This window comes from Echinops telfairi, unplaced genomic scaffold (genome assembly GCF_000313985.2).
Source record: "Echinops telfairi isolate 266 unplaced genomic scaffold, ASM31398v2 ScPeMD7_2565;HRSCAF=3150, whole genome shotgun sequence".
Taxonomy (NCBI): Eukaryota; Metazoa; Chordata; class Mammalia; order Afrosoricida; family Tenrecidae; genus Echinops; species Echinops telfairi.
Window position 1 is genome coordinate 6,891,118 of NW_022106463.1, and position 26,971 is coordinate 6,918,088.

The 26,971-nt window shown below is 53.3% G+C and overlaps 1 protein-coding gene across 1 annotated transcript; it reads left to right on the top strand.

The window, feature by feature from the left end:
• The first annotated feature begins 702 nt into the window (after positions 1 to 702).
• Positions 703 to 18,643, top strand: SLC46A3 (solute carrier family 46 member 3). The gene is made up of 6 exons (XM_004715142.2): positions 703 to 809; positions 2,381 to 2,593; positions 7,548 to 8,424; positions 9,994 to 10,077; positions 15,687 to 15,843; positions 17,760 to 18,643. Exons 2-6 carry the CDS (start codon positions 2,405 to 2,407, stop codon positions 17,845 to 17,847), a joined length of 1,395 nt encoding a protein of 464 aa, XP_004715199.1. The 5' UTR covers positions 703 to 809; positions 2,381 to 2,404; the 3' UTR covers positions 17,848 to 18,643.
• The last annotated feature ends 8,328 nt before the right edge of the window (positions 18,644 to 26,971 follow it).

Below are 26,971 nucleotides of genomic sequence, written 5' to 3' on the forward strand. Positions count from 1 at the left end.
TAGAAATGAATTCACCTAAGGTCATACCACTAGCCAGAGGCAACGACAAGCTTCCAACCCCCAGCGATCAAAGTCTAAGTTCACGGCCTGGAGCACTGGTTTTCCAGCCCCCTCCCCGCCCCGGGAGCCGCCCTTCCTTTCTACTTAGAACACTAGTTCGGGGGCAGACTTTGACTCGTTCAAGGCACAAACCCGCTACGTTTCCCACCAACGCTCTGTGTGCTCCTTCAAAACGAGTTGGGACCCAGAAACGTTTTTTTGCAATGGCACAGCTCTGACAGCTGCCGACTTGGAACGCCTCTCGGAGCTGCGAGAGAGGCGTCCCAGGCGGACCAATCACCGCGGGGGATCGGTCGTGGGGCCCAATCGCAGGAAGGCTAGGGCGGGCGGTGGCAACAGGGGCGGGGCTCCCCTAGCGACGACAGCGGGGTCAACACCCGGCAAAGGCCCGACTGGGGGTGCGCTGGCCACGGACTGACGGACGGGCCCGAGGCCCCCCAGCATGCCCAGAGCGGACCGCAGCCGCGCCCGGAGCACCTGGGGAAACGCGGGGCTGCGCCGGCCGTGTGGACCTGCCCGCTCTGCGTCGCCGGCCCTGGGAACCTGACCCTTGGTGCGCGCGGACCGCGTAGACCCGGCCGGGGGGCGGTGTCCGCCGTTGTCCCCGCCCCCGCGCGCCCGGCGGGCAGTCCTTGTCCAGCCGGAGGGAGTCACGGTGCATCCGGGGTGACGGCCCCTTCTCCCCCCAAAGATCCCCCGAAAATGCTCCGACCTGCGCGTGGCCCGGCAGGGAGACTGTAACCGCGGGGGTGAGTCGACACCGGGGCACCCCCACCCCCACCCCGCGAGGGCGCGCTGCTCCCCGGGGCCGGTTCGCAGCCACAGCAGGAAGCAGACAGACAGTGACAGGGCTGTCGCTGCCCTGGGGGACTTCCTGGATTACTTAGGGAAAGTGGGCCGCCTGGGTCTGCGGGGCGCCGAGGAGGTGGGGTCCCTAGAAATGGAAAGCCCTGGCCCCTACCCCCAAACTGGAGGTGGCGACCCCATAGACTGGACGTGGGGTTCGCGGGAGGCTTGGCCACAGCCGAAGGGTCTCTGGCCGCGCTTTTGTCCAGGTTGCAAACGTGCCAGGTGAGAGGGGCCGGTCACACGTGGGAAAGTTGGAGAATCCAACCGGTTTGCCGGGGAATCAACGCCTCCTGACCCGGGACGCCGCACATGCGTGTCGCCGAGGAGAGCTGTCCCCTTCATTTCGTTGTTGTTGACATGACACAGGCGCAGCAGTGCCCACGCCTACCCTTCAGGGGCGTCCGTGGCAGCCTTGAGTGGTGCAACCAAACCGTCCTCACCATCCTTTCGTAATGGTCCCTCCCCCGCCCCCACCCCAACTTGAGCTCGCTGCCCCCCAACGTTCCTGTCTAACCTTCTCCCTCTTCACTTTCATCCAGTGCTGATCGCGCTTAAAGGAACATCATGGGCTCAAGACAGACAGCCTATAGTTCAGTTTTACAAGGTTGCTTGGCTTAAAGAAGACTTTAGTGGGGAGGATGGTTTGATTTAAGGAGCCCTGGTGATGTAGCGGGTTGTGAGTTGGGCTGCTAACAGCAAGGTCGGCAGTTCAAAACCACCCACCATTCTATTCTGTGGGGGCAAGATGAGCCTTCCTACTCCTGTGAACAGTTAGGGTCTTGGAAACCCGGAGGGGCAGTTCTACTCTGCCCTAGAGGGTTGCTGAGGGTTGGAATCAACTCGATGGCTGTGAGGGTTTTTGTTTTGTTTTTATTTAAGGTTTAAAGATTATCTCAGCATAATAGTCTTGGGGGCTCATCAACTTTCACATTTCAGAAAGTCTAAATTCCATAAGAATTTTAAATTCTATTCCACACACCTCCCCCCTTTTGATCAGGATTCCTCTGTGGAATCTTGGATTTGAACGTTCAGTAGCAGAGTACCTACCATAGAGTTCTTCAAGGTCTCATAGTAAAGGAATTATTCAGCTGTTGATGGCGGCCATCAGCCACACATTCCTTCCCTTCCCCCTGTTCATGGCTCTCTGCCCTCTTCTATTGCACCACATAGCATTTTCGTGGGCTGGTGTTTGGGAAGTAAGTCACCTGGCATTTCTTGCGAGATTCCTCTGGGTGGATTCGAATTCTCTTTGCTGAGTGCATTAACCACCTTAGTCACCCTAGGAAGGTGCTGATTACACGGTGATTCTCCTAGGACCTGCTTATTGCCATTCTCCAGTTGGATTTGGATTTGTTTGTTTTTTCTCCCCCATGTTGACACCACAAAGTTCTTCAAGCACTGTCCACATGTGGCTGACAGTCTAGCCCCTGAGATAAGAAGGCAGCCGTCATGCTCCTCCCCTTGTTTACAGGACCCTACCAGCCTTCTATGCACCATGGAGGTCTTCCTGGTGGAGCCGGCCATTCTCCTCAGCGCCTTTGCGATGACGCTGAGCACGCCGCTGACCACGCAGTACGTGTACAGGAGGATATGGGACGAGACCAGCAACTTCAGCGTGGCCTTCGGCGGCAACGTGTCTCAGTGTGACAAGAACACCAGCAGCCCCATCTTCGTCCTCCAGGAGGTAAGTAGGACATATGCAAGGACCGCCCTGACTGGGGAGGAAAAGGGACGGGCACCCGCTTTCCCGTGAAAGACAGCCATTGACCACTGGGTTCTCCCAAGACAGCTGATGCCCAGGAGTGACAGTCATCCTCTGGGGGGATGGGGGTGGGGTTCTCAGCTGTCATCTTTCTGAAAGACTTTTGTGCCTCAGTAACACTGGGTGGGGTGGAATTTTGGGGGGTTAGCATGCAAGCACCCATGCTTGTGCCACCCAGGCACCCTAACACAGTACCCCAAATCAAACCAAGCCACACCCATTGCCACCAAGTGGATTCGAACTCACAGTGATCCTGTTGGACAGAGTGGGACTGCTCTCTTGGGTTTCCAAGACTGTCTGTCTTTTTCTGTGTGTTTTAGCCATACAGTTGGCATATAGTTCACGTGCCCTACCGCTCAGTCGTCCAGTCCCACGAAGATGGTGGTGCAGTGTCACCCCGTCAGTGCGAGGACGTTTCCTTCGTCCTTGTACTCACTGTTCCTAGCTCCCTGCTTTCCCCCACGGTCCCCTTCCACACCCTCAAGCCATCCATCCAGTCCTTATGGATATACTAATCCTAGATCTCGTGTACAGAAAAAGACTGTTTTTTAAAACTGACAACAATAACAAAGTTTTTTTAAAAAAAAGAAGAAGAAAGAAAAACCTCGGGTACAATCTCACTCGACTGTCTCTCACGGGGCAGCTGGTGGGTTCGACTGTCAGCCTTGTGGTTCTCTCCTGAGCATGTAACCCCTGCACCACCAGGGCTCCTGACACAGTCTCTAAAACACCAACCCCACTGTTGCCCTGTCGAGCCTGTCTCGTAGCAGCCGTATAGGACACAGAGAAACTGCTCTGTAAGTTTCCTGACACTGTAAACCTTCATGCACGCAGACTCCTTCATCTTTCTTCCACGGAGTAGCTGGTGGGCTCGAACCACTAACCTTGCTGTTAGTAGCCCAACACTCAGCCCACTGCGCCACCAGGGCTCCCAAGGCACCTGAAAACCAAAGCCATAGCCATGGAGTGGACCCAGTCATGATGACCCAGTGCAGGGGTGCTGAGGCTGTCCGTTTTCAGAGGAGGAGGCACCCTCCGCTCTCGACTGTGTGGCCTGATGCTTATCCAGCAGTGCCACCAGGGCTCCTTGATGAGCCTACGGTGGGGAGGAGATTGCAGGACAGTGGTCCTGGGGACAAGACCCTTGGGCCTCTCCTGTGTCCCTCCAGGCACCAGTAGGGAACTTGTGGGCATGAAGCCTGGCCAATCAGCCCCACCCGTGTTCTGACTCATTTCCTCATGTCTGCCGGAGAAACTTCCTGGAACCAATTCCTTCTGGGAGGCCATGGGCATTGGGGCCCATGGACCTGGGACCTGAGCCTGAAAGACAGGGACCAAGGGACTCAGGCATGGCTTTGTGTTTAGGTTAACACTGCAAAACCAGAGAAGCGGTGAACCCAAAATGTGTTTGTCCTTATTAGGTGCCATCAACACGGTCCAGCTAATAGCGACCCCTATGAGCAACAGAATGAAATCACGCCCAGCCCTGCCTCGTCGTCCCAACTGGGGCTGGGTGTGAGCCCGTTGTGCCGTCACTGTGTCAATCCCTCTTGTCCAGGGCCTTCCTCTTATTCTCTGCCCCTCTACTTGACCAAGCACGACGTCCCTCTCCATGGACTGGTGTCTTCGGACAGCATGCCCAGAGCACACGAGACAAAGCCTCGCCATGCTCACTTCTAAGGAGCATGCTGGCTGCATGTCTTCCAAATGCGATTCAGTCACCCCCAAATTCTTCCCATCAAAGACCGAGCACCACCACCCACCGTGCCCTTTGCTTCTGTCCTGGTCCTGGGGGAGCGGAGTGGATCGTACCCCGAGTCGTGCTGGCTGTCATCTCTGGTGGATGAAAAGCCCCTCCAGGGGTTTCCTTGGCTTCTCATTTTCCTTCACTCAGCAAGCAGAGCCGTCCGACTCTCGCTCTGTCTGGAGACGTCCGTGTCCAAGGGAACCACGCGCTACTGAAGTTCAAGTTCAAGTTCAACCAAGCATGGCTTTCCCTGTCCCGTGCATTCTCGTGTGGAATACAGACAGGAAGAGGCCTCCGTGGGAAGGCATCAAAGAAGGAAGGAAAAACATGGTCGAGTCAGGAATGGAAGCCCTGGGATCTTGGGGTGGGGGGTTTCCCCCCACAGATGTGCTCTATATATGACCACTATGTTGAAGGGCAGGCCAGAGGAGCACAGAGAGCCCCACACCAAGACACATCGTTTTTAGTGTTCTACGATCTTCTTGAATATTATAGTGATGAGATGTGGTCACTTCTAGCCGTGATCCCTCATCTGATGTGTTATAAATTCGGAACTCTCCGCCCGTGGCTATAGTCCCATGTTGGACAGCATGCGCTGCTAAGCTAATGGACAGGATATGAAGGTGGGATTGAAATGTGACGTGAGTAGAGGGTATGAACCAGTCACACCCTTTGTTTCCTCGGGGGCACAGTCTGCTGAAAGACAAAAGCCACCCCTCCGTGTAAGAAGGAGCCATGTCAGGAGCATGAACACACACACAGAAATCCAGCCACTGGAAGGAGGGCCACCAGGGAGCAAGCTGGAGAGCTAGAGGCTGAACTGTGATCACTCTGCGGCAGAACAGAGGGGCCAGGGGGAGAGCACAGGCTGAGGAAGGAGACCATGAGACAGAGGAGCAGAGGAGCGGCACTGAGGCCATGAGGCAGAAGCTGAGAGGCTGAGGTTTGGAGAGAGACTCGGCTAACGATGGAGGAGGAGAGGCACTGCTGTGGACCAGTAACTGTATCCTTACTGTTTACGGATCCTGACTTGTGGTAGCCTGTTAACATCCCTAATTGCTGTGAGGTGTCATCGAGTCAGTTCCGACCCACAGCAACCCCGTGCGCAACAGAGCAGAACACTGCCCGGTCCTGCGCCGTCCTCACAACTGCCCCTGTGTCTGAACCCATCGTGGCAGGCACCTGCCAATCCATCTCGTTGAGGGCCTTCCTCCTGTTTGCTGCCCCTCCACTTTACCAAGCATGCTGTCCTTCTCCAGCAGCTGGTCTCTCCTGACAGGATGTCCAAAGTATGTAAGACAAAGTCTTGCCATCCTTGCCTCTAGGGAGCATCTGGCCATACTTCTTCCGAGACAGATCAGTGTCCCTTTTAGCAGTCAATGGTACTTACAATAGTCTTCTCCAGCACCCCAATTCAAATGCATCAATTCTTCTTCGGTCTTCTTTATTCAGTGTCCACCTTTCACATGACCAGGAGGCAATGGGAAACACCATGGCTTGGGTCAGGCGTACCTTACTCCTCAAAGTAACATCTTGCCCTTCAGTCCCCTTAAGAGGACCATGCAGTAGATTTCCCTAATGCAACATGCCTTTTGATCTCTTGCCTCCTACCTCGACGAGCATTGATTGTGGATCCAAGCAAAACAAAATCTTTGACAACGTCAACCCTTTCTGCATTGATCGTGATAGGACCCATTGGTCCAGTTGTGAAGATTTGTCTCTTCCACTGAGTGGTCATCCACACTGAAGATCGCAGTCCTTGATCTTCATCAGCAAGTGCTTCACGTCCTCCTCACCATCAGCAAGCAAGGTTGTGTCACTTGCATGTGACAGATTATTATCCAACCTTCCTCCAATCCTGATACCACATGCGTCTTCATATAATCCAGCTACCATGATGATTTGCTCAGCAGGATACAAGCCTGACTCAAACCTTTGCTGATTTTAAACCATGTAGCATTCCCTTGATCTTGGCATAACTGCCTCTTGATTCGTGTGCAAGCTCCGAATGAAGGCAACGAAGTGTTCTGGGATGCTCATTCTTCTGAAGGTCATCCACAGAATATTTTGGCCCACACAGTCAAATGCCTTTCTTTGCATGGTTAATAAAACACAAGTAAACTTCTTCCTGGTTTTCTCTGCATTGAGCCAAGATCCCTGTGACATCGGTAATGATATCCTTTGTTCCATGTCTTCTTCTGAGTCCAGCCTGAACCTCTGGCAGCTCCCTGTCAATGGACTCCTATAATGGTTGTGGGATGAGGTTCCGCAAAATTGTACTTTCACATGATATCACATGCAAGTAACTTCCCTAATAAACGTTCCTCATCCTCCCCCAAAGTTGTGATATTGTCTGGGAGTTCTGGGGAGCTCGTGCCATGGCTTATCCAACCCAGCAGAGAAGCAGAGCACCGTGGGAGGAGCAGTTGGAGTCAGAGAAGATAAGGAAAGATGGAGGGTGGAGGCCTGTCAGCTCTGGCAACAGGGATGACACAGGGAGTTGAGATAAGACCCTGTGTTAGGGTTGACTAGAGAAACAAGTCCATAGACACTCATGTGTGTGCAAGAGAGAACTTTGTATCGAAGAGCAATGGTACATTAAGAAAACATCCCAGTCCAGTCCAGATCAAGTCCATAAGGCTAATATTAGCCCCTATGTCCGCTACAAGTGTGTAAATACCTCTTCAGACTCATGCAACACATGCAATGATGCCAAATTCAGGAAGATCACAGGTCAGTGGGTGGAAAGTCTTGTGGATCCAGTGGTGGTAAAAGCATCTCAGCACTGGTGTGGGTCTCCACATGGCTCCTCCAGCTCCAGGGCTCTGACTGCCATCAGGATAGTTCCATGTGGTTTGTCAGCAGGAATGCCTCCCAGGGAGAGTGTATCTGTCACACCTCCAAATGAAGCATCAAGCTGCGACCTGATGGACAGGCTAGACGCCATCCCTTTGCAAGTTGACAGGAGATGCTGTCACTGCCACAGGCCCCCTCCCAGCTATTTGTTTGTTTTTCACAGGCCATGAGTTGATCTATCAGGGAGCTTGTCCAAACTGGCTGGGGAACTGTCCTTCCACCCACGGCATCAACTGTCTGTAAGCGTTTTCTCCTCTCTTGGTTTCTCCACAGGAAGTTCAGAAAAAGGTCTCTCTCTTTAGCCTGCAGATGGAGCTCAGCGGGCTCATTCCCGGCGTGGTGTCCACGTTCGTCCTCCTGTCTCTCAGTGACCACCAGGGGCGGAAGCTGCCCATGGTCCTATCGGCCATGGGCTCCCTAGCCACCAGCACCTGGCTCTGTCTGCTGGCCTATTTCTCCTGGCCCCTGGAGCTGCTGATTGCCTCCACCTTCGTAAGTGCCCTCGGAGGCAACTACACCACCTTCTGGGGCGCCTGCTTCGCCTACATCGTGGACCAGTGTCCAGACGAGAAGCGGAGGACCATCCGCATCGCCATCCTGGACCTCCTCATCGGGCTAGTCACCGGGCTGACGGCGCTGTCTTCTGGCTACTTCCTCGGGGCGCTGGGCTTCGTGTGGTCCTTCCTCGTCATCGCCCTGGCAGTGGCCGTGAACCTGCTCTACGTCGTCTTCGTCCTCGGCACCCCAGCCAGAGAGACGCCGCTGCCAGCGCAGGGTGCGTCCGGGTCCTGCTGCGAGGCCTTCAGGGGCCTCCTGTCCCGCACATCGGCGCTGTTCCAGAACGCGTCGGGCCGGCGCAGGCTCCTGCTCTGCCTGCTGCTCCTCACGATGATGAGCTATTTTTTCGTGGTCATCGGCACCTCTCCAGTGTTCGTCCTGTTTGAGCTGGACGCGCCGCTCTGCTGGGACGCCGTGTACATCGGCTACGGCGCTGCCCTGGGCAGCGCCACCTTTGTGAGCAGCTTTCTGGGGATCTGGGTGTTCTCCTACTGCATGGAGGACATCCACATGGCCTTCATTGGGCTCTTCACCACCATGGGCGGGATGGTCATGACCGCCTTCTCCAGAACCACGTGGATGATGCTTTCAGGTGAGTTTAGAAAGGCACAGCGAGCAGGATCCACCGAGAACTCGCCATGCCAGGGGGCAGTAGAGGCACCCAAGGGAAAGTACGTCCAGTCGGTCCCGGGGTCCATGGACTTGCAGGCAGCAGCCGAGAGAGGGGCAGGAGGAGGAGGAGGAGAGGGAACTGCCAAGGGCCTTGTGGATAACAGACAGTAATCAGTCCACACAAGCCAGTCTCCCATCTCCCTCAGGGCTGCCAAGGCCAAGTTGAGAAGGCCAAACACTTGGAAAACCTGTGAGCGATGGCAAGGGTGATACATGACGGTGCTATCGTCAGATAACAGAGACTGCTAGTGGCCATCATTGTTGGAGGGGTCCTGACAGTGCAGGAGGTCACATGTTTGGCTGCTAGCCGGAAGTCAGCAGAGAAACAGGAGGCAGTGGGGCTGGAGAGAATTACTGGCAAAAGACCTTTCCAGACTGGCTGGAGCTGGGGAACCTGTCCTGCCAGGTCTGTGTGAGAACTAGGTCTCCTGGCAGGCACAGGCTGCCGAGGCTCTTGACAGGAGCAGAAAGCCTCGGCCCTGTCCTTCACGGCCGCGAAGGGTTGGAATCCACTTGATGGCACCCAGCAAGGCCCTCCCTCAGTGCCATCAGGTGGAGTACCACTCACGGCGGCCCTGTGGGGCAGAGCAGAACTGCTCGGCAGAGTGGCACTTCCTCAGAGACTTTCCAAGACGGGCGTCTTGACAGGACTCTCTCCTTCGGAGCAGGCGGGTAGCTTAGAACCACCAACCTCTCGGTCGGCAGCCCAGCACTTAACCACTGCACCACCAGGGCTGCTTCACCGGCTATAAAAGGGTCTTCACCTCAGACCAGGGGCCATTCGTGCCCACGAAGCCAACGAGCCACAAAGATGAAAGTGCGTGATGATATTGAGCCGGTGTATCGATAAATGAATCGGCATAGCAAAGGAATGCTAAAGGCAGTAACAACAACAACAACAACAACAACACCACACTAAACTCACTGTCAACTACAAAACCAAACCACACTAAACTCATTGCAAGCCCCTCAAACAGAGCAGAATTGCCTCCCTGGGTTTCCAAAACTAACTGTGTACAGGAATACAAAGCCTCGTCTTTGTTCCTCGAATCCACTGGGGGTTTCAAACTGCTGACCTTGTGGTGAGCAGTCTAATGCATAACCACAGAAAACCAACCACCACCACAACAAAAAACACCAAATACTGACCAACCAATCCAAAACCTCAGTAGACTTATCACAAGTTGCTAGGCCAAAAGGTGAGTAGCAGAATGAACAGGAGGAGGCAGACTGGGACCAACTGGTAGATGATTATATATAGACTTGGACTAAAACAGGTGAATGCTTGATCTGGGTCCTAGAATGAGAATCCTAGAGTAAATTAACTTTAAGCTGGCCTGTCAAGTGCGGTTCTACACGTGATTAGTCTTTAGAAGCAGAGATTGAGCACGTTGATAGAAGATCAAATGCAGAGAGAGAGCGGGGGTCATTTGCAGCAGACCCTCCCCTTCCCTGCATACCCGTCAACGTGTCCCTCTCTCTCCCACAGTCCGGCTGCTGTTCCTCTTCTCGGTTGTGCCCTTCTCTGTGCTCCGGTCCATGTTGTCCAAAGTGGTCTGCTCCAGCGAACAAGGTGAGTATCCCCTGGGTCAGGTACGTAAGGACGACTACGGGGCGCCCTAGCTCAAAGCCGTGTGCAACCCGTGATGGATACTTGAGACTGTCCTACACTCCTTGCTGTGGCTCCCGCCCCACTCTGCTTTCCAGCGGGGCTGGGTATTTTGTTGCCCTGGCCACACAGAGCTCTCAGACGATGCGGACGGTGTGGGGTTTATCAGGGAAGCTAACAGGTTACAGTGCAATGAGGAACGCTCAGGAGACAGTTGTTCAGTCCGGACCGTCTCTCCTCTCCTATGCCGGCAGGCAGACCTCTCTCTGGGCCCTCAGCCTCTTGGCCTGGCCTCTGCCCCCTGCAGGCAATGTGACAAAGCTCTTTCAGGGCTGCCAAAATGCCCAGAGGGCATGCCACTCCACTGGAAGCCTCCACCTGGGGCACTCAGCTCCAGCCCCCTCAGCTAAGTACCCAGAGGCAGCGACTCCCCAAGCCAGCCTCCTGCCCCCAAAGCTCTCAGCATGACTTGCTCTGTGGGCTGGGCCATCCACCACGCCGCCTCCTGTTCTGGCTTCTGTTCCCTGCTGCTGCTGCCGCTGCGACTGCTCTGGTCTCATGGCTGCCGTCTGGATCCAGGAAGTTCGGGGATGCAGATCCCACAGGCAGGGTTCTGGTGGTCCAAAGTTTGAGCTCCATGCCTGGCTCTTCTCTTGCTGGTATTGAAAGTCTCCCTTTCTGCTTCCGCGAGGGCTCGTCATACACCCTGGGAGATGGTGCTCACCATTGGCCCCCGCTAACAATCAATCATTCACAGCTGAATCATCCAGTGCAATCACTGCGCCTCCTCACCCAGACCCCGCAGGAAGCCAAGCCGGGGAAGCGCGGAGGCCGCAGGGAAGAGCCACAGGCAGAATGCCCGCCTCCCGTCTGTCTTCAGAACGGGCTCCTTGTGGACCGAGTGGTGGCATGCTGTTAGGAACGGGCTGCAGAGGCTTTTACTGTGCCAAGAGGACACATAAGGGACCCTAACCCCTCCTCCACAGGACTGCCCTCTGCCTACCTGAACCCCTAGTTCCCAGCCCAGAGAGCTCGGTGCCCACGTCCATGGAGTGCCTGGGGCCCGCTCCTCTGGGACCATTCCCCCTTCCCAGGAGGGGCCAGCCGGAGGTTGCTTCTGCAGTGTGGGTGTCTACACCTATGTGGGAAAGACCCTATCTGAGTGTGGAGCAGAGTGGGAGTGGGGTGCCAGCTGGGGGCCAGAGGCCCAGGCGCTCTTCCAGAACGTTCAAAGCTCTCCACAGAGTGTGTGTGTGTGTGTGTGTGTGTGTGTGTGTGTGTGTGTGTGTGTGTGTGTGTGTGTGTGAATTAGGTGGTTTGCAGACCAGACCAGAATGTGTGTGTGTGTGTGAATTAGGTGGAGGTTTGCAGAACAGACCAGCAGTTTAACACCCAACAATCCAAGAGCAGTCTCCATGGAATGCCCAGGAGTTAGACCCGAGAGTTCTTTCCGACTGTGCACCCACCCTCACCACCCCGTGGAGCTGTGTTCCCTCAAGGGAGGGCTCTTCTAACCCCAGCCTTTGTGACTCCCACCCAGCGACCTTTTCCTGAGGGGCCTGGGCACGCAGAGGGGCGGGAGGCACCGACTGGGCTCGATGATCCGCTCTGTGGACTGGTAACAGGGTTAGGTGTGAGCTCCATCCTGCTGGGTATCAAACCAGACCTCCCAGAAACAGGACAGGGCGGGGATCTCGCTACCACAAAGAGAGAAGGGCCCAGAAGAGAGCATATCCTTTGGACCCCGAGATCCCGGTGCACTGACCCTCCTGGATCCAGGATCCAGCTGTGACACCAGCTCTCAGAGCCGGGAGCCAGAGCGGTGGACTTCCCAGCCCCCGGTGTGCTGAGTCAGCACACAGTCTGTGAGCCAGCGATAAGTTCTGATCATTGTTGTTGGGTGCCACCCAGCCCATTCTGCCCACAGCGACCCCATGCACGCGCACAACAGAACGAACCCCTGCCTGGTCCTGCACCCTCCCCCCTCACAGTCGTCCTTATAGTTGAACCCACTGTTGCAGCCACTGTGTCACCCATAATTCTTAGGAGATAATAGGTCAGGCCCCTTGTATCATTTCAGGGCACCCCATAAAGGTTAACCCAGGGTCCCAGCAGAAACCCCTCAACCAGTCCCAAGACAGAGACGTTGAGGAAGAGTGTCAGGGAGGAGTGGGGCACGGTGAAGGAGACCACCCAGGGACGGGTGGGGCAAGCCGAGAAGGTGCAAAGAATGATCGCCCCTTTCTCTCCTCCTCCTGCCCGCTGCCAACTGCAACAGGAATCTGGGCCACATGGAAGTGCAGGTTATGAAATCTGCCAGTTTGGCAGCGGATAGATAGCCAGGTGAAAACACGAAACTGATCCAAACTCACTGCCCCAGAGTCTGTTTCGACTCATAGCGACCCTGAAAGACAGAGTAGCCCTGACTGGCTTCCCAGGCTGCCCATCGCTCCATCCACAGAAGGAGCTGGCGGCTGCCGACTGCGGGCCTGTCGGTGGGCAGCACAATGCTTCCCTGCCATTGCACTACCGAGGTGAACAAACACGGCGTTTCCGGTTAGGACTTGTTATTGGGCAGTGGTATTAGGGATGTTGGGTGTTCCGTGGTCTCCCCTCTAACCATGTGAATATGAAAGACCAAGTCTCCTTGACAAATATTCAGTCCACGGAAATACCCAAATTGGTTATTGATAGCTTAACTTTCCAACGCTAGGCCTGTAGACTGTAGTGGCCTCAGAGAGACACTCCCTGCTCAGGACCTCCCACCTGCGAGCGCACAAAGGTGGCATGCGCACAGGGAGAAGGCTCCGGGAGGAGGCGGGGCGGGTGGAAACGGGACACTCGAGGAGGGACTACACCCAATGTCACCACACACAATGTGTCTGGGCTGTTGAATGGAAAACCGGCTTGCTCTGCAAACTTCCCTTCAGATCACAATAGCAAGCTTTTTCAAAAACAAAACAAAACAATTAGGAGCTAAGCATCGCAGGGAAACATACATAAAAACAAGGCAGTGAGTTTTACGGTATGGAGATTCTGTCTCCATAAAACTGCTAGGGAGAAACCCTACCGGTGAAACCCTACTGTAGACTCAGGTCTATAGTAACAACCTAGCCCAGCTGATGGAGAAAGGGGGGGCGCTCTGCTCTGCTCCCGTGAAGGGCCACAGACTCGGAAACCCATGGGGCAGTTCGGCTCTGTCCTGTAGGGCCAGCGTGGACTCTGGCAGTGAGTTTATCGTCAGACCTGTTGGTGTGGACATTCTATAGTTCGTTTAGATCTGGCTCCGTTTCTTTACTAAGGCCTTTTTAAAAAGCTGCTTCGTGTTTGTGAGGGTGCGGAGTGGGTTCCCGCTCTGGCAACTGTGAAAGGAGTGCAGGTGCGCAGAGAAGTCCAGCAACCACCACCTGCTGGGGTGTTGTCATGACGGCGCTGACAGGCCTGAGCTGGGATGGGTGGGATGAAAGCCATCCGGCCCTACACAGTCAGCTCCCGTAGCACTGCTCGTGAAGGAAGCAGGGGACCAGGAGGAGAGCAGTGAGGTAGTCAGACAAGTGAGAGGACTTCCTCCCAATTGTACGCCCTCCCAGCATCACCGTCTATCACCGAGAAAGTGTGCCTGCGTGCTGCCTGCCTTTGATAGCTGGGCTGTCCAATTAAGTAGCTGCTCACTCCTTGGACAAATATGTATTAAAACATCTACCCTGTGCGAGGAAGGGAGCCCACCGGCTTCTCCGAGGGAGAAAGAGGAGGCTTTCTGCTCCCATAAAGATGGACCGTTCTGGAACCCCGCAGAGGCAGTTCTACTTGGTCCTGTGGGGCCACGATGAGTCAGAATCGACTCGATGGAGGTGGGTGGGTTTTGTTGGCGCAGAGGTTAAAGCATCCCCTGGTGAACCAAACGGTCAACAAGCCATTCCACTGAAGAAAGATGTGGCGGCCGGCTTCTGAGAACGCGGGGACCCTCGGGGCAGCGCCGCTCTGCGAGGTGGAGTCGACCCCTGGAGTGACTGCCTGCGTGTGCTGGGACCGCGAGGCCCTGGGAAGACAGCAGTGGACGAAGCTGACCAAGCCTGGTCCTGGCAGAGCTTTCACTGGCTCAAAGACAGCAAGGGGCGGGGGGAGGGATGATCACACCACACGTGTCAGAGGGCCTCGTACAGCTTCTGAACGGATGCCCCATCACTCAACACAGACTGAAGAAAGACACGAGGAAGGAGGGGTGTAATCAAACGGAAAACCCAAACCAAGCTCACTGCCACCCACGGGTGCTGACTCACAATGTCCCTTCAGGCCAGGAAAGAACAGCCCCGGGAGTTCCCAAGCTGTACCTGTTGACGGAGGCAGAAAGCCCCGTCTCTCCCCAGGAGCGCCGGGGAGGAAAAGGTCCTGTGATTTATCACGGAAAGCATACTCTGGCAGAGTGGAAGCGAGCTAATTGCCTGAAGGAGAAGTCAGGAGAAGCAGACGTGGTCCGTTCACGCCTTTCACCGGGAGCTGGAGATGGTGACAGGTTATGCATTTATATGCTATAGACAAGATTTTACAATCAGTGAAGTGTATGTAGTGTGTGCATTTATATACTATATACAAGATATATACAGTCAGCGATGTGTATATACTACATACAAGATTATACTGTCAGCGATGTATATATAGTAAATACGTTTATATACTACATACAAGATATGTTCAGTGATGTATAGTGTGTACATTTACATACTACATACAAGATTATATGTTCAGTGATGTGTATATAGTGTGTACATTTACATACTATATACAAGATATATACAGTCAGCGATGTGTATATACTATATACTATGTACAAGATTATACAGTCAGTAATGTGCATATGGTGCATGTTTATATACTACATACAAGATGATGTGTTCAGTGATATATAGTGTGTGCATTTACATACTACATACAGGGTTTACGTTCAGTGTCACTTGTCAGTGTCACACTGGAGTGGCTTGTGCGTTCCTGTGATGCTGGAAGCTGTGTCCCTGGTGTTTACAATCCCAGCAGGGTCGCTCGGTGAACAGGGGTCGGCAGAGCTCCCAGACTAAGAACAGACAGGGAAGAAGGTCCAGCTGTCCACTGCAGAGGAAGGAGCCACTGGAAACATATATACCAGTTAGATACTTGGTGGTGTATGTGTTTTGTACAGGAGCCAGCAGCAGCTCAGAGGGAGGGAGACTGGGCTCCGGCCCTGTGAACAGGGACTCTCTCAGAAAGCCACAGGGGTCGCTGTGAGTCAGCATCGACTCATAGAGGGTTTCCGAGACTGTCATTATTATGAAAGCAGCCTCCACTTCCTTCTGTGGAGCGGGTGGTGGATTCAAACTGCCAGCCTTTCGGTTACTGTGAGTCAAAATCAACTTGGTGGCAGTGACGTTTTGCGTTGGCCCTTCTCCTGGGGGACCTTGAAGGGCACAGGGCCCGGCGGTGTTTCGTTCGTTGTGTGCGGGTCGCTGTGAATTCTCTTCACCAGGACTTGCCCCGCTCTGAGTGGAGGGGTCTGTTGGTAATGCAATCTTCTACTGTGTGCCCCACCCTCCCACCCCCAGGTATCCTGTTTGCCTGCATTTCTGTCTTGGAGACCCTGGGCGGCGTCATTGCCGTCTCTGCCTTCAATGGGATTTACTCAGCCACCGTGGCCTGGTACCCCGGCTTCACGTTCCTGCTGTCCGCTGCTCTGCTGCTGGTCCCAGCCGTCAGCCTGTGGTAAGTGCTTGCTTGGCCTCCTTTCCCCGGGGGTGGCTGCCTTTAGGGGAGGCCCCGCATGCCCGTGAGGGACTTGTGCCCAGGAAGGTGCCTTTTTCCGGAGTGTTTTAGACAGGGAGGTCTGTTGGGGACATCTGGAGACTCGAGAAGGGGCAGTGACATGGGTGACCAGAAACTGGGTTACTTTGAGACCTGCAGAAGTCCCCCCCACACACACACACACACACACTCCCTGTTCCCTTTAAATGGGAAAAGTGGATTAAGTTAGCGATAAGAATAGATGTTTGTTTTCACATTCTGATTTCCTCTGGTGCCATGGTCCCAGATGGTCGCAGGAACAGCCCCCCAAAAAACCAAACCCAGGACCACTGAGTCCATTCGGACTCATGGTGACCCTAGAGGCCAGGACAGCACAGCTCATAAGGCCTTGTTTCCAAAACTCCTCAGAGTCTGGGCTTGAACCGCGGGCCTTGCTGTTAGCAGCCCAGTGCGTAGCCCATGGCACCACCAGGGATCCCTGTTCACGGCACTCCGGGCGCCTGACTCAGGGAGAAGTCACGTGAGAAGTGTCCGCATGACCTGTCCAGAGGCCTGGCTCCCCGGGAACAGGGGAATGCACCCCCCTGCTGAATGTTCACGGAGGGAAGCAATCCAGGTCTCGCAAAGGGCGAGCTGCCCGGATCCCGGGAGAATGCCGCATCTGTGCGGAACTGCTGAGAAAGCAGGTTTCATCAGGTCAAAGGCCCCAAGCAGGGTGAGACCAGGGCACAGCAAAGTTTATGAACTGAGTGGAGCCGCAAACTTAACCCATGCAGTATTAAGTGGGTTATTTGGGACGTACTGAGGCAGTCACATCCTGAGGATGTGTAACAAGGTGTTCTGCTCCGAGCCAAGCTGCAACCACCCCCCTCCCCCACTGCCCCCACCTGCTTGGCCAGGTGGCGGGGTTACCCTCTATGGTGGCTGTAAACAGGCAGAGCTCAGTGTGTGACAATGGATTGGGGCGGGCAGGGGGGTATCCAGGAGACGGGGACCCAGGCTGGGGTGACCTGCTTTTACTTCCCCTGGTGACTGAGCAACGAGGTGGCTATGGCCCCGATTTGAATGCTTTTTAATTCCAACCCCACTTCCTCACCTGCCTTGCGTGATGCCAAGCTGAGTAAACCAGTCAAGTCAGCAAGCCTGACCTTTGCCCTTTCCGTTTAGACAGAGTCACGAAAGCACCTTCTGAGCCGGTGTCTCTGGGTCAGACTGGGCAGCCGACAAGGGAGTTTCGTTTCAGTTAGACCGGCACCTCCGGTTTTAAGATTCGCATACGTAGTTCAAATACACGCAGAGTGTGAAATCTGACTCGTGAAGTAGGCTAAGGGCTTGGTGCTGAGATGTCGGACCTCCAGGCCCACCCAGGGGATCTTCAGGAGAAAGGGCTGACCATCTGCTTCCGTAGAGCTGGCGGCGGCCTGGGAAACTCTCCCGGCCAGTTCTATACTCTCATGTGGGTGGCTGTGATTCTCGACAATAACAATATATAATACAGAGGCTCGGAGGGAGGAAAAAACATTACCATTGAGTCATTGAAAACTCACAGCAACCCTATAAGACAGGGTAGAACTGCCCCTGTGGGTTCCGAGATTTTAAATCTTTACAGGAGAAGAAGAACTCATCTTTCTCCCACAGAGCAGCTGGCGGTTTTGAACTGCTGACCTGGCGCATGCGGCTAGCAGCTCAGTTCATAACCCACCGTGCCACCAGGGCTCAATTAAAAAGCTAACAGTGTCTTTGTCCTGTGGAGTGGCTGGATGCATTTGAACTGCCCACCTCAGAGTGACCGGCCATGTGTGGACCGGGAGGCCTCCCGGTGGCCTATGCCTTCCTTGCCTGCGTGCTCATTTCTCAAGGTCCCCTTTGTTTTTCAGTGCTGCCAAGTGCGTGAGCCAGAAGGGGGGGAGCTACGCTCTTCTGATACAGGAGGACGCCGCCGTGGGGGACGAGACAGACAAATGAGGATGCCCTGGGGAGCACTGGGCCGCACAGCTTGGGCTGCGACCCCACAAGGAATCATGCTCCCTACCTGCCCTCAGCCTCTCTGCTAGACAGAGGCAGGGACAGCGCCCAGCTCCCGCTCGCCACGGTGCCCCAGGCCGAGAGTCCGTGTGGACATCTGGCTGCTGTGTCCGGGTGGGACACCCAGCGCAGGCTGCTGAAGCCGGCCACGCTCCCGCTGGACGTGAGCAGGCCTCCGAGCTGTGGCCGGGAGCGTGGCAGGCATCAGCCCGGGGCCGTCTCTGGGAAGCAGTCCGTGAGCACCTATCTAAGAGTTTTTCAAAGTCCATGGTGTTTGATCCCACAATTCCTTTCAGAAACCCATCATCCGAGGAAATGACGAGAACTGCTGGTGTGTGTGTGTGTGTGTGTGTGTGTGTGTGTGTGTGTGTGTGTGTACACATATGTTGCTGTCAGTGCTGTGGAGCGGTTATGACCCATAGCGCACTGCGCAATATGCACAACAAAACAAAACCCTCCGGGTCCGCACCAGCCTCACAATCGTTTTTGAGCCTGAGCCTATGGTCGCAGCCACTGGGTCTATCCGGCCCCTTGAGGCCCATGTTCTCTGTTGCTGACCCTCGACTTTACCTTCTCCAGGGCCAAGTCTCTCCTGACAGCACGTCCAAAGTATGTGAGATGCTGTCTCAGCATCTCTGATAGATAAGTATGTCAACACTCTCATCAAACTCCCTGCTATCCAGGCACTGCTGACTCAGGCACCCTAGAGGACAGGGTAGGGCTGCCCCTGTGGGTTTCTGAGACTGTCACTCTTTAGGGGAGTGGAAAGCCTCACCTTTCTCCCACGGAGAGGCTGGTGGGTTGGAACTGCTGACCTTGAGGTTAGCAGCCTAACTTGTAACCCACTAATCTCATGGTGGCAAAACAAAAGGGGCTCTGAGGGCCCTATAGGATGGGTGTTGGGCTAACTGCAGTCAGCCGTTCAAACCCTCCAGCTGCTCCTTGGGAGAAAGTGGGGGCTGCCTGACCCCAGAAAGATGTATAGTCTTGTAAACCCAATATGAAGTTGCTATAAGTCAGTAACGACTTGATGGAAATAAACACAAATGTCCAAGCAATAGGAAAATGTTTAAATTATGGTAAGCTCCCCCCAATAGAAACCCCAAACCCCTTGCCATTGAGTTGATGCTGACTTATAATCAGCCTGCAGGACTGAGTAGAATGGACCCACAGGATTTCCAAGACCCTAAATCCTTCTCCCACAGAGCGGCTGGTGGGTTTGACCTGCTGACCTTTCACTAAACAGCAGGGCACTTAACCGCTGTGCCACCCTGGCATCTAACCCACCGATGGGAGACCAAATCTCAAATTATTTTCCACTGGGGCACCTTGTAAAAGACATAGATCTATCCAGGGCTTTGCAAACACGATGGGGTCAAAGCAATCATCTCTCTGTGGCACACTGGGGCCCCAGGGCCAGGGCACGCTCTTTTACCTCATTGTTTTGAATCTGCAAACTGTGTGACACCCTCTCTGAGATTGTGAGGGCTTATTAACTGGCGGAAAGGCCCATGCATGACTGATGGAAAATGACGACAGATGCTTGAAATAGGTAACAGAATCTTACCTGTACTTGAATGCTATCTGAGAGCGATAGGGAAATCCCTCAGGGAACGCACTTTAAAGAACACCTCATTTTTGTATTTCCCAATGTGTTTCCTTCGTGACAGACATAATGTTTCTCTTTGCAACTCAGGGGTGACTGGAGAAAAAAGAAGTCTGATAATAAATAACGTTATTCCTAAGGAATTGTGTTTAAACGTTTTCTAGTGACTTGGGTGAAGGTGGACAGAGCGGACTGTAATGTTTTCCATCCAACCGTCCATACGGGCTCTGCTTCAACTGACCGTCACCAGCCCCTCGTGGGCCGTCCCTCGTCCCGTCCTGCTGCCCTGTGCTTCCGGGCCCCACCCCTCCTCCCGTCCTGACCCTTCCGACCTTTGACCTTGTGTCCACACTGCCCCTGGGATCTCATCTGTGATCCTGGTCACTAACGTGGAGGCGAGTTCAGGTCCAGCCCTGAGGGATAAGGGTGGCCCCCAGGTTCTGTCCAACCAGGAGGTCTGTTCTTGAGTTCTCAGGAACTCTCTGTGGTGCCTTTCAGAGCTGGTGCCGCGGCCCCTGGGTACCATCGAGGTCATGGAGATGTTTGGGCGGCCCGTTCGTCCGCCAGAGAAACTGTTCCCACGTGTCGCTCAATGGGTGTCACTCTTCTTTCCTATGGATGGGGGGTGGGGGTGGGGGGCCAATGGCTGCTCACGAGGTTTTAAGACCCTCGTGGCTAAGCACCAAAGCAGGATCTGAGCACACAGGTCGCCATTATGTAAGGTCACTAAAGTTGTCACACACATATTCATGTCCTATTTCATAGCACATTTCATGTACACAGCATAGCCCCCAGCAGGGAGTCCAGTGCTGTGTGTGTGTCTTTCCCCCCAGTGGTTCGTCCTCAGCCACGCTCTCTGTAGGTTTTAGAAAGTGGAGACGGGCAGAAACGACCATGGTGTTGAGCATCTTGGTTGTCTCCATCCTTATTAGGTTTGCGAGGTCACTCCATGTTCGCTGGCCCAGACAGATTCCTGGAGCCCAGCTTCCATGCCCATGAATGGCGCTCCCTTCTCCTTTTTGACAAATCCCTCCATCTCCTTGAGAGGGGCCCCAGGGTCAGGCGTCTTGAAGTCCACTCCGCTGGATGGGCTAATGAGGCAGATGATGTCATCCAGAGCAACCAACCCTTCTCCCCCACTGGCCTAGCTGGAGCCATTGTGCTATGACCAGGTGGGGCAGGAAGAACACCGAGGCTTATGGGAGGCCGGCTCGCTGGTCTCAGCTCCACGTCATCCTCCCACTGCCTGGAGACACACAAGTCTGTGCTCCCCCACGGAAGGCTTCGCTGGCTGTCGGCCATCAGAAAAGATCAAAAGGGCAAGCTGGTCCAATGTGACCCTTTCCCACCTTGTTTCTTACTCCCTTGAAGGACGCATGGGGCCCTAGAGGTACAGTGGCTTAGCAGTCATCTACTAACCCAAAGGTCAGTGGTTTGAACCCACCAGTTGCTCCGAGGAAGATGAGGCTAGCTGTTCCTGTAAAGTCTGACGGCCTCAGAGACCCTGTGGGGCAGTCCTACTGTGTCCTCCAGCGTCACCGTGTGTCAGAATCAACTGGACAGCTGTGGGCTTGCTTTTGGTTTGCACTGTACACACCAGGATGCAACTCTCCAACCTAACAACTCACTGCTATGGAATTGATTCTGACTCCTAGCGATCCTATTGGACCGGGTGGAACAGTCCCTGTGGGTTTCTAAGACTATAACTTGTTACGGGAATAGCAAGCCTCATCTTTCTTGTGGAGCGCCTGGTGGTTTTGAACTGTTGATCTTGTGGTTAGCAACCCAATGTGTAATCCACCACGCCACCAAGGCTACCTAGGATCCAATTCTAGTCCCTGAACCCCCACTCTGCATCTGGTTCTGCCTCTTCCTTGGTGGGCCACCTCTGCCCACAGCCCATGCCCACTTCTGCCCTGGCCCTCTGGAGACGTGCCTCAGAGGCATCTTTGCTGTGTCATCATCTCTGAACGCAGTGACCGTCAATGGTACAGTCACTTGTCAAGCTCGTCTGCAGCTCTGTGTTGAATGCACAGAGAGGAGCCACAGAAACCACACCATCCGTGGTCACTGCGGTCCCTGAGTCAGCCTTGCACAGACATTGAAGGGTCAGGTAGCCCAACATGTATTCTACATATCCGTCCACAGCTCCCGCTGTCCAAGTCACATACGTACTAATGTGCATGCCCTGAAGAACAAATCCTACTCATAGCGACCCTGCAGGGCAGAGTAAACTCCAGAGGGTCTCCAAGGCTGAATCTTGACAGGAGAGGGCAATCTCGTCTTTCTCCCTCGGAGCAGCTGGTGGATTCGAACTGAGACCTTCTCTGTTAGCAACATGCCACTTAACCCCCTGCACCATCGGGGGTCCCTGTAGTACAATGAACCAGCCTGCTGCTTTGTAATCTCTGGACAGCAGATACCACCTGGCGTCCCATAGTCCTGCATGGTGGTGCAAGCCATGATGGTTCCAGAAAATGAGTTTGTATCACCAATAATGGCCTGACTACCAAGCAAGAGTCAACATTTCAAATAGTTACAAATCCTAACATTTAGGTTTTTGGACCATTTTGAGGTCGTTTGTGTGTGTATGGTGTGAGGTAAGGATCCTGCTTTATTTTTCTGCAAATGGATGTCCAGTTTTATCAGCACGAGTTATCAATGAGGCTACCTCTTCCCCATTGAGTGGAGTTCAAGTTCTTGTTGAAGATTCGATGTTCGTAGGTGGGTGGATTTAACCTTTACAGGAGCAAAGAGCCTCATCTTTCTCCCACAGAGCGGCTAGTGGGTTCAAACTGCTGACCCTGCGGTTACCAGCTCAACTCATAGCCCACTGCACCTCCAGGGCTGCTCCTTAGCTATGGAGTCGATTTTGAGACCAGGACATGAGAGACCTCCTACTTCATTCGTAGTCACATTTTCCCAGAATCTAGATAGCAGCATTGTTTAAATTACATTTGTTTTTATTGCGAATTGGTGGGTGAGTGTGTGGGGGGCTGGGGGGGAGAGTGATTTACATTTCAGGTGATCAATTTTGTAATCAATAGTTTATACTACTTATCAACACTCCTCACCCCGAATAACTTAACACATACACACACACAAACACACTCACTTTGATTTCTCCTCTCTCCTGGGGTTGACTATTCCCCTTCACCCAGGTTAATGCCAGTCAGTCAGCCTCTGGCCCACTGCTTCATCGTCCCTCCCTGGCTCCCTGCTCCTACCTCAGCACAATCCGTCTGGTCAGGGTGGAGATCACTGGCCCAGTTGGGAAACAGACTATTTTCCGTGAAGGGCAAAGTCAAGTACACATTTCAGGTCTTGTAAGTTGTGTCTAGACGGAACTAGCATCACACCGTAGCTTCAAACCATGTGTGCTCAAGGGTGATGTGAGGCCAGCATCCCACAGAGATGAGCCAGACGGGATGTTTAGGGAACACACTATTCAGGTTCCACATGCACATCTCCAGGAAACAGGACATACTTCCCAACTTCTTTTATAGGGTTGGTGTGACCCAGAGGCAAAGCCAAGCAAAGGAATGTTGCCAGCAGAGAAAAGCGCAGACAAATATTTCCCAAGAACATGAAACCTTCTCAATGTGAACATGTCCAATCAGGCCATCTGGAGAAAGTGCCACTCACCACCAAGTGTGGCTTCGCCAGAGGACACAAGGCTGGTTATACACTCACAAGTACTCAATGTAATTCACCACAGTAACAGAACACAGGAAGGAACAAACATTGAGCAAAATTCAACTTTCATGATAAAAAATTCTCAACAAACTAGGAATTAAGCTTAAGCAGCATCTCCTCCTAAAAACTGGCAGCAAACATGATGCCTAATGGCCAAAAAGACTGATTACTGACTTTCCTTCCACCCAAGACTGAGGAGAGGCGCCTTGGTGGCACAGTGGGTTAAGAGTTGGGCTGCTAACTGCAAGACCAGCAGTTAGAAACCACCAGTTGCTCTGAGGGAGAAAGATGAGGCTTTCTACTCCTGTAAAGAGTTACAGCCTCAGAAACCCACGGGGCAGTTCGACCCTGTCCTATAGGGTAGTATGAATTGGAATCAACTCAATGGCAAGTGAGTGAGAAGACTGGGAATAAAAAGCACTGTGGTTAACTGCAAGGTTAGCAGTTCAAACCCACCAGCCGCTCTGTGGGACAAAGATGAGGCTGTTCTGCCCCTGTATAGATTTATAATCTTGGAAGCCCTAAGGATCAGCTCTACTGAGTTGAAACTGACTTGGGGGCAGGAGGTTTGGTTTGGGTCAGCTGGGAATAAGGCAAGGATAGCTGATTTGGCCCCTTTTACTGAAACCAAACTGGAAATCCTGGACATTCAAGGAAGCAAGGAGAAAAAAGGCATCAAGATCACAAGTCTCTGCCATCGAGTCGAAGCTGACTCACAGAGACCCTATAGGACAGGGTGGAACTGCCCCTGTGGGTTTCTAAGGCTGTAACTCTTTACCAGAGTAGAAAGCCTCATCTTTCTCCCTTGGAGTGGCTGGTGGCTTCAAACTCCTGACCTTACAGTTGGCAAAACAACTTGTAACTCACATAAAACTGTTTAGCTGAACGTGAACCTGACCGTGTCTATAAGGGAATTCTAAGGCACTGTACTGAAGAATGAACAAGTCTCTCTGGGAAGAAATTCAACCAGAACATTCTTTAGAAGCATGGATGGCGAGAGAATGCTCTTTGGGAGTAAGGATATGATCGCATCAAAACCCACAAAATACGTAAGAGATAAACTTAAACAAAATACGTGCCAGACTTGAACAATGAGAACAAAACATGGCTGAGAGTGTGTGAAGAAGACCTAAATAAACAGAACAGTGTGCCATGTCTAGGGAATTAGACAACTTAAAGATAGAAAAGTTGACATAGAACTCATAGAAGAAAATCTTCAATAGACTAATTGGACTTCATCAACATGAAATGTTTCTTGCTGTATGAAATACATCAACAAAGAAAATGAAATGCAAGCCAAGACTCAAGAGAATAATTGTAATACAGATGTCTGACAAATGTCATGTGATGGTTAGCTGTTTATGTCAACCTGGGTGGGCCCGGAGTCACCACTAACGTAGTATGGTCAACTCTATGACGGGCTCTTCTATGAAGCAGACACACCTCCTTCATGTGGTCACAGCAGATACAATTGAGGGAGGTTTCATTTGAGATGTGGCCCACTCTTGGTACAGACTGACAGTGGGTGGGTGAGTGGGGGTTAGCTCACTTCTACTGCTGGATCAGGATCCTGTACCAGGCTCGATGGCCTCCTGTTATAGTCTGCTGATTGCAGGAACCATCAACAACTGCCAACTGTGGATTCACTCAGCTGCACACCCACCAGCCTGCGATCCGCCTGCTTCCTGGCTCATCAGCCCCAGCAACTGCCCGGTGGGGAGAAGCCTCCAGCTTACATCTAACCCACAGACTTGAACTGGACTGGGTTTGCCCACTTGTAGAACTATGTGAGGGAGGCCTACAGATCTTTCTGTACACAGAAGGGTCACCGGCTTTGTGTTACAGAGAATCCAGCTTAACACACCGTATATTCCGATGAAAAGCACACCTACAGCTCAGCGGCACAAAGAAACCAAATGTTTTTCTTTAAAGGGGAGAGAAAATGTGAAGAGACATTTCAGACACTTTTGAAGAGATTGCTGCAGATTACGTGCAATGGGATCTGTCGCTTGATTCCCTGATGGCTGTTTCCAGGGCTGTTGCTGGCGAATCCAAGTAAAATGAACTCTTTGACAACTTCCATCGTCCCCACTGACGTCGATGCTGCTCATTGTGAGGACTGGTGTCTGGCATTCATCATCAAGTGCCTCCAGTCCCGTCCACTTTCAGCAAGCAAGGTTGTCATCGCCTGCACAGTGTAAGCTTCTACAAACCTTCCTCCAATCTGAGGCCAAATTCTTCTTACTAGAGGCCAGGTTCTTGGATTACTTGCTCAGCATGCAGGTTAAGAGGCTGCAACCGCGATGCACACTTTCCTGACACTGCACCACGCGGTGGTCCCTTGTGCTGTTCCACAGACTGCCTCTTGGTCTGTGTCCAAGTTCCACACGAGCACAACAGTGTTCTGAAATTCCCATTCTTCTCAAGGTTATCCATAGACTTAGATGACGCAGTCTAGGCCTTTGCAGAGCCAACAAAACAGAATTGAACATCTTCATGGTGCCCTCTTTCAGCCATGATCGATCCATATGATGTCCGCAATGAGATCCCTTATTCCATGTCCTCCTCTGAATCCGGCTTGAATTACTGGCAGGTAAGCTGCACTAGCAGAGTGCTAAAGGACACATCAGCCTGGTGGCCTGTTTCTAAGGTGGTCACAGCAGCCCTAAAGTCTGACATTCCTGCAAGAGACTGAGGCCACCAGGCTGGCGTATCCTTTAGCACTCTGCTAGTGCTGTCCACTCAGGCCCGGTCTGTCTTCAGCTGGGAGAGGCAGCGATGGAGAGTCCTGGTGCTGGCCTAAGGGTCTTTATACCAGCCCAGGAATGCTGGTGGGGTAACCGTGGGCTGCTAGCCACAAGGAAAACGGTTCAAATCCACCAACTGCTCAGGGAGAAAGGCAAGGCCGCCTGCTAACATAAGACTGACCGTCTTGGCAACCCTCAGTCACCATGAGCTGGACTAACTGGACAGCAGTGGGTGAGACCACCACTCTGGGCTAGCACCAGGGACACTGGCTGCCATTCGTTGGTTTCCTTATGCCAATGGCATCGTTACATCACTGACTTTGTTACACTGACTCTGTCTTGGTAACTATGGAAGATGTTTGTTACAGGTACACAGAGCATGGGCCAAGACCCCCTAAAAGGTAAAAAAGCATAGAATGGGATGGGGTGTGTGTGCCATTTTTCTGCCAAGGACTGTCTGGATATTTCTGACATCATTCAGAGGCCATCCTGGTCAGACATTTAATGAACCCATCCCTAATGTGGTGGCTGGAATGGCTTCTCTGTGATGAAGCACAGGATGTGAACTGCTGTTGACAATTTTGTGAGTCTCACATGGCCCATGGGCTGGACTCACCCACCCCTGGTCTAGAACCATGGTCAGGTTCCTTGGGCCCATCTGGAAAGAGTGGAGCACATCCTGGCTCTCTGAGCCCTGGGGACAATGTGCCTGTTCGGAACAGCGATGCACGGAGATGACCACAGGGTCGGACCCACCACGGGACACAGCGTTCCTCGTTGACCCATCGCACCACGGGGGACAGCACTGGAGACAAACGGCGGGAATTGCGCCCACCATGAACTCACCACGCCGAACGCCATCCCCTGGGGGCATGCATCAGAGCAGCGGAGGGAGCAAAGCAGTGAGGTCCTCAGGGATAGAGGCAGTGCCGGGGCATGGCACCCCATCAGACTTGACTGGAAAGCACACGTGAAAGAAAGCAAACAGACCCTGAACTATTCATACGGTTATATA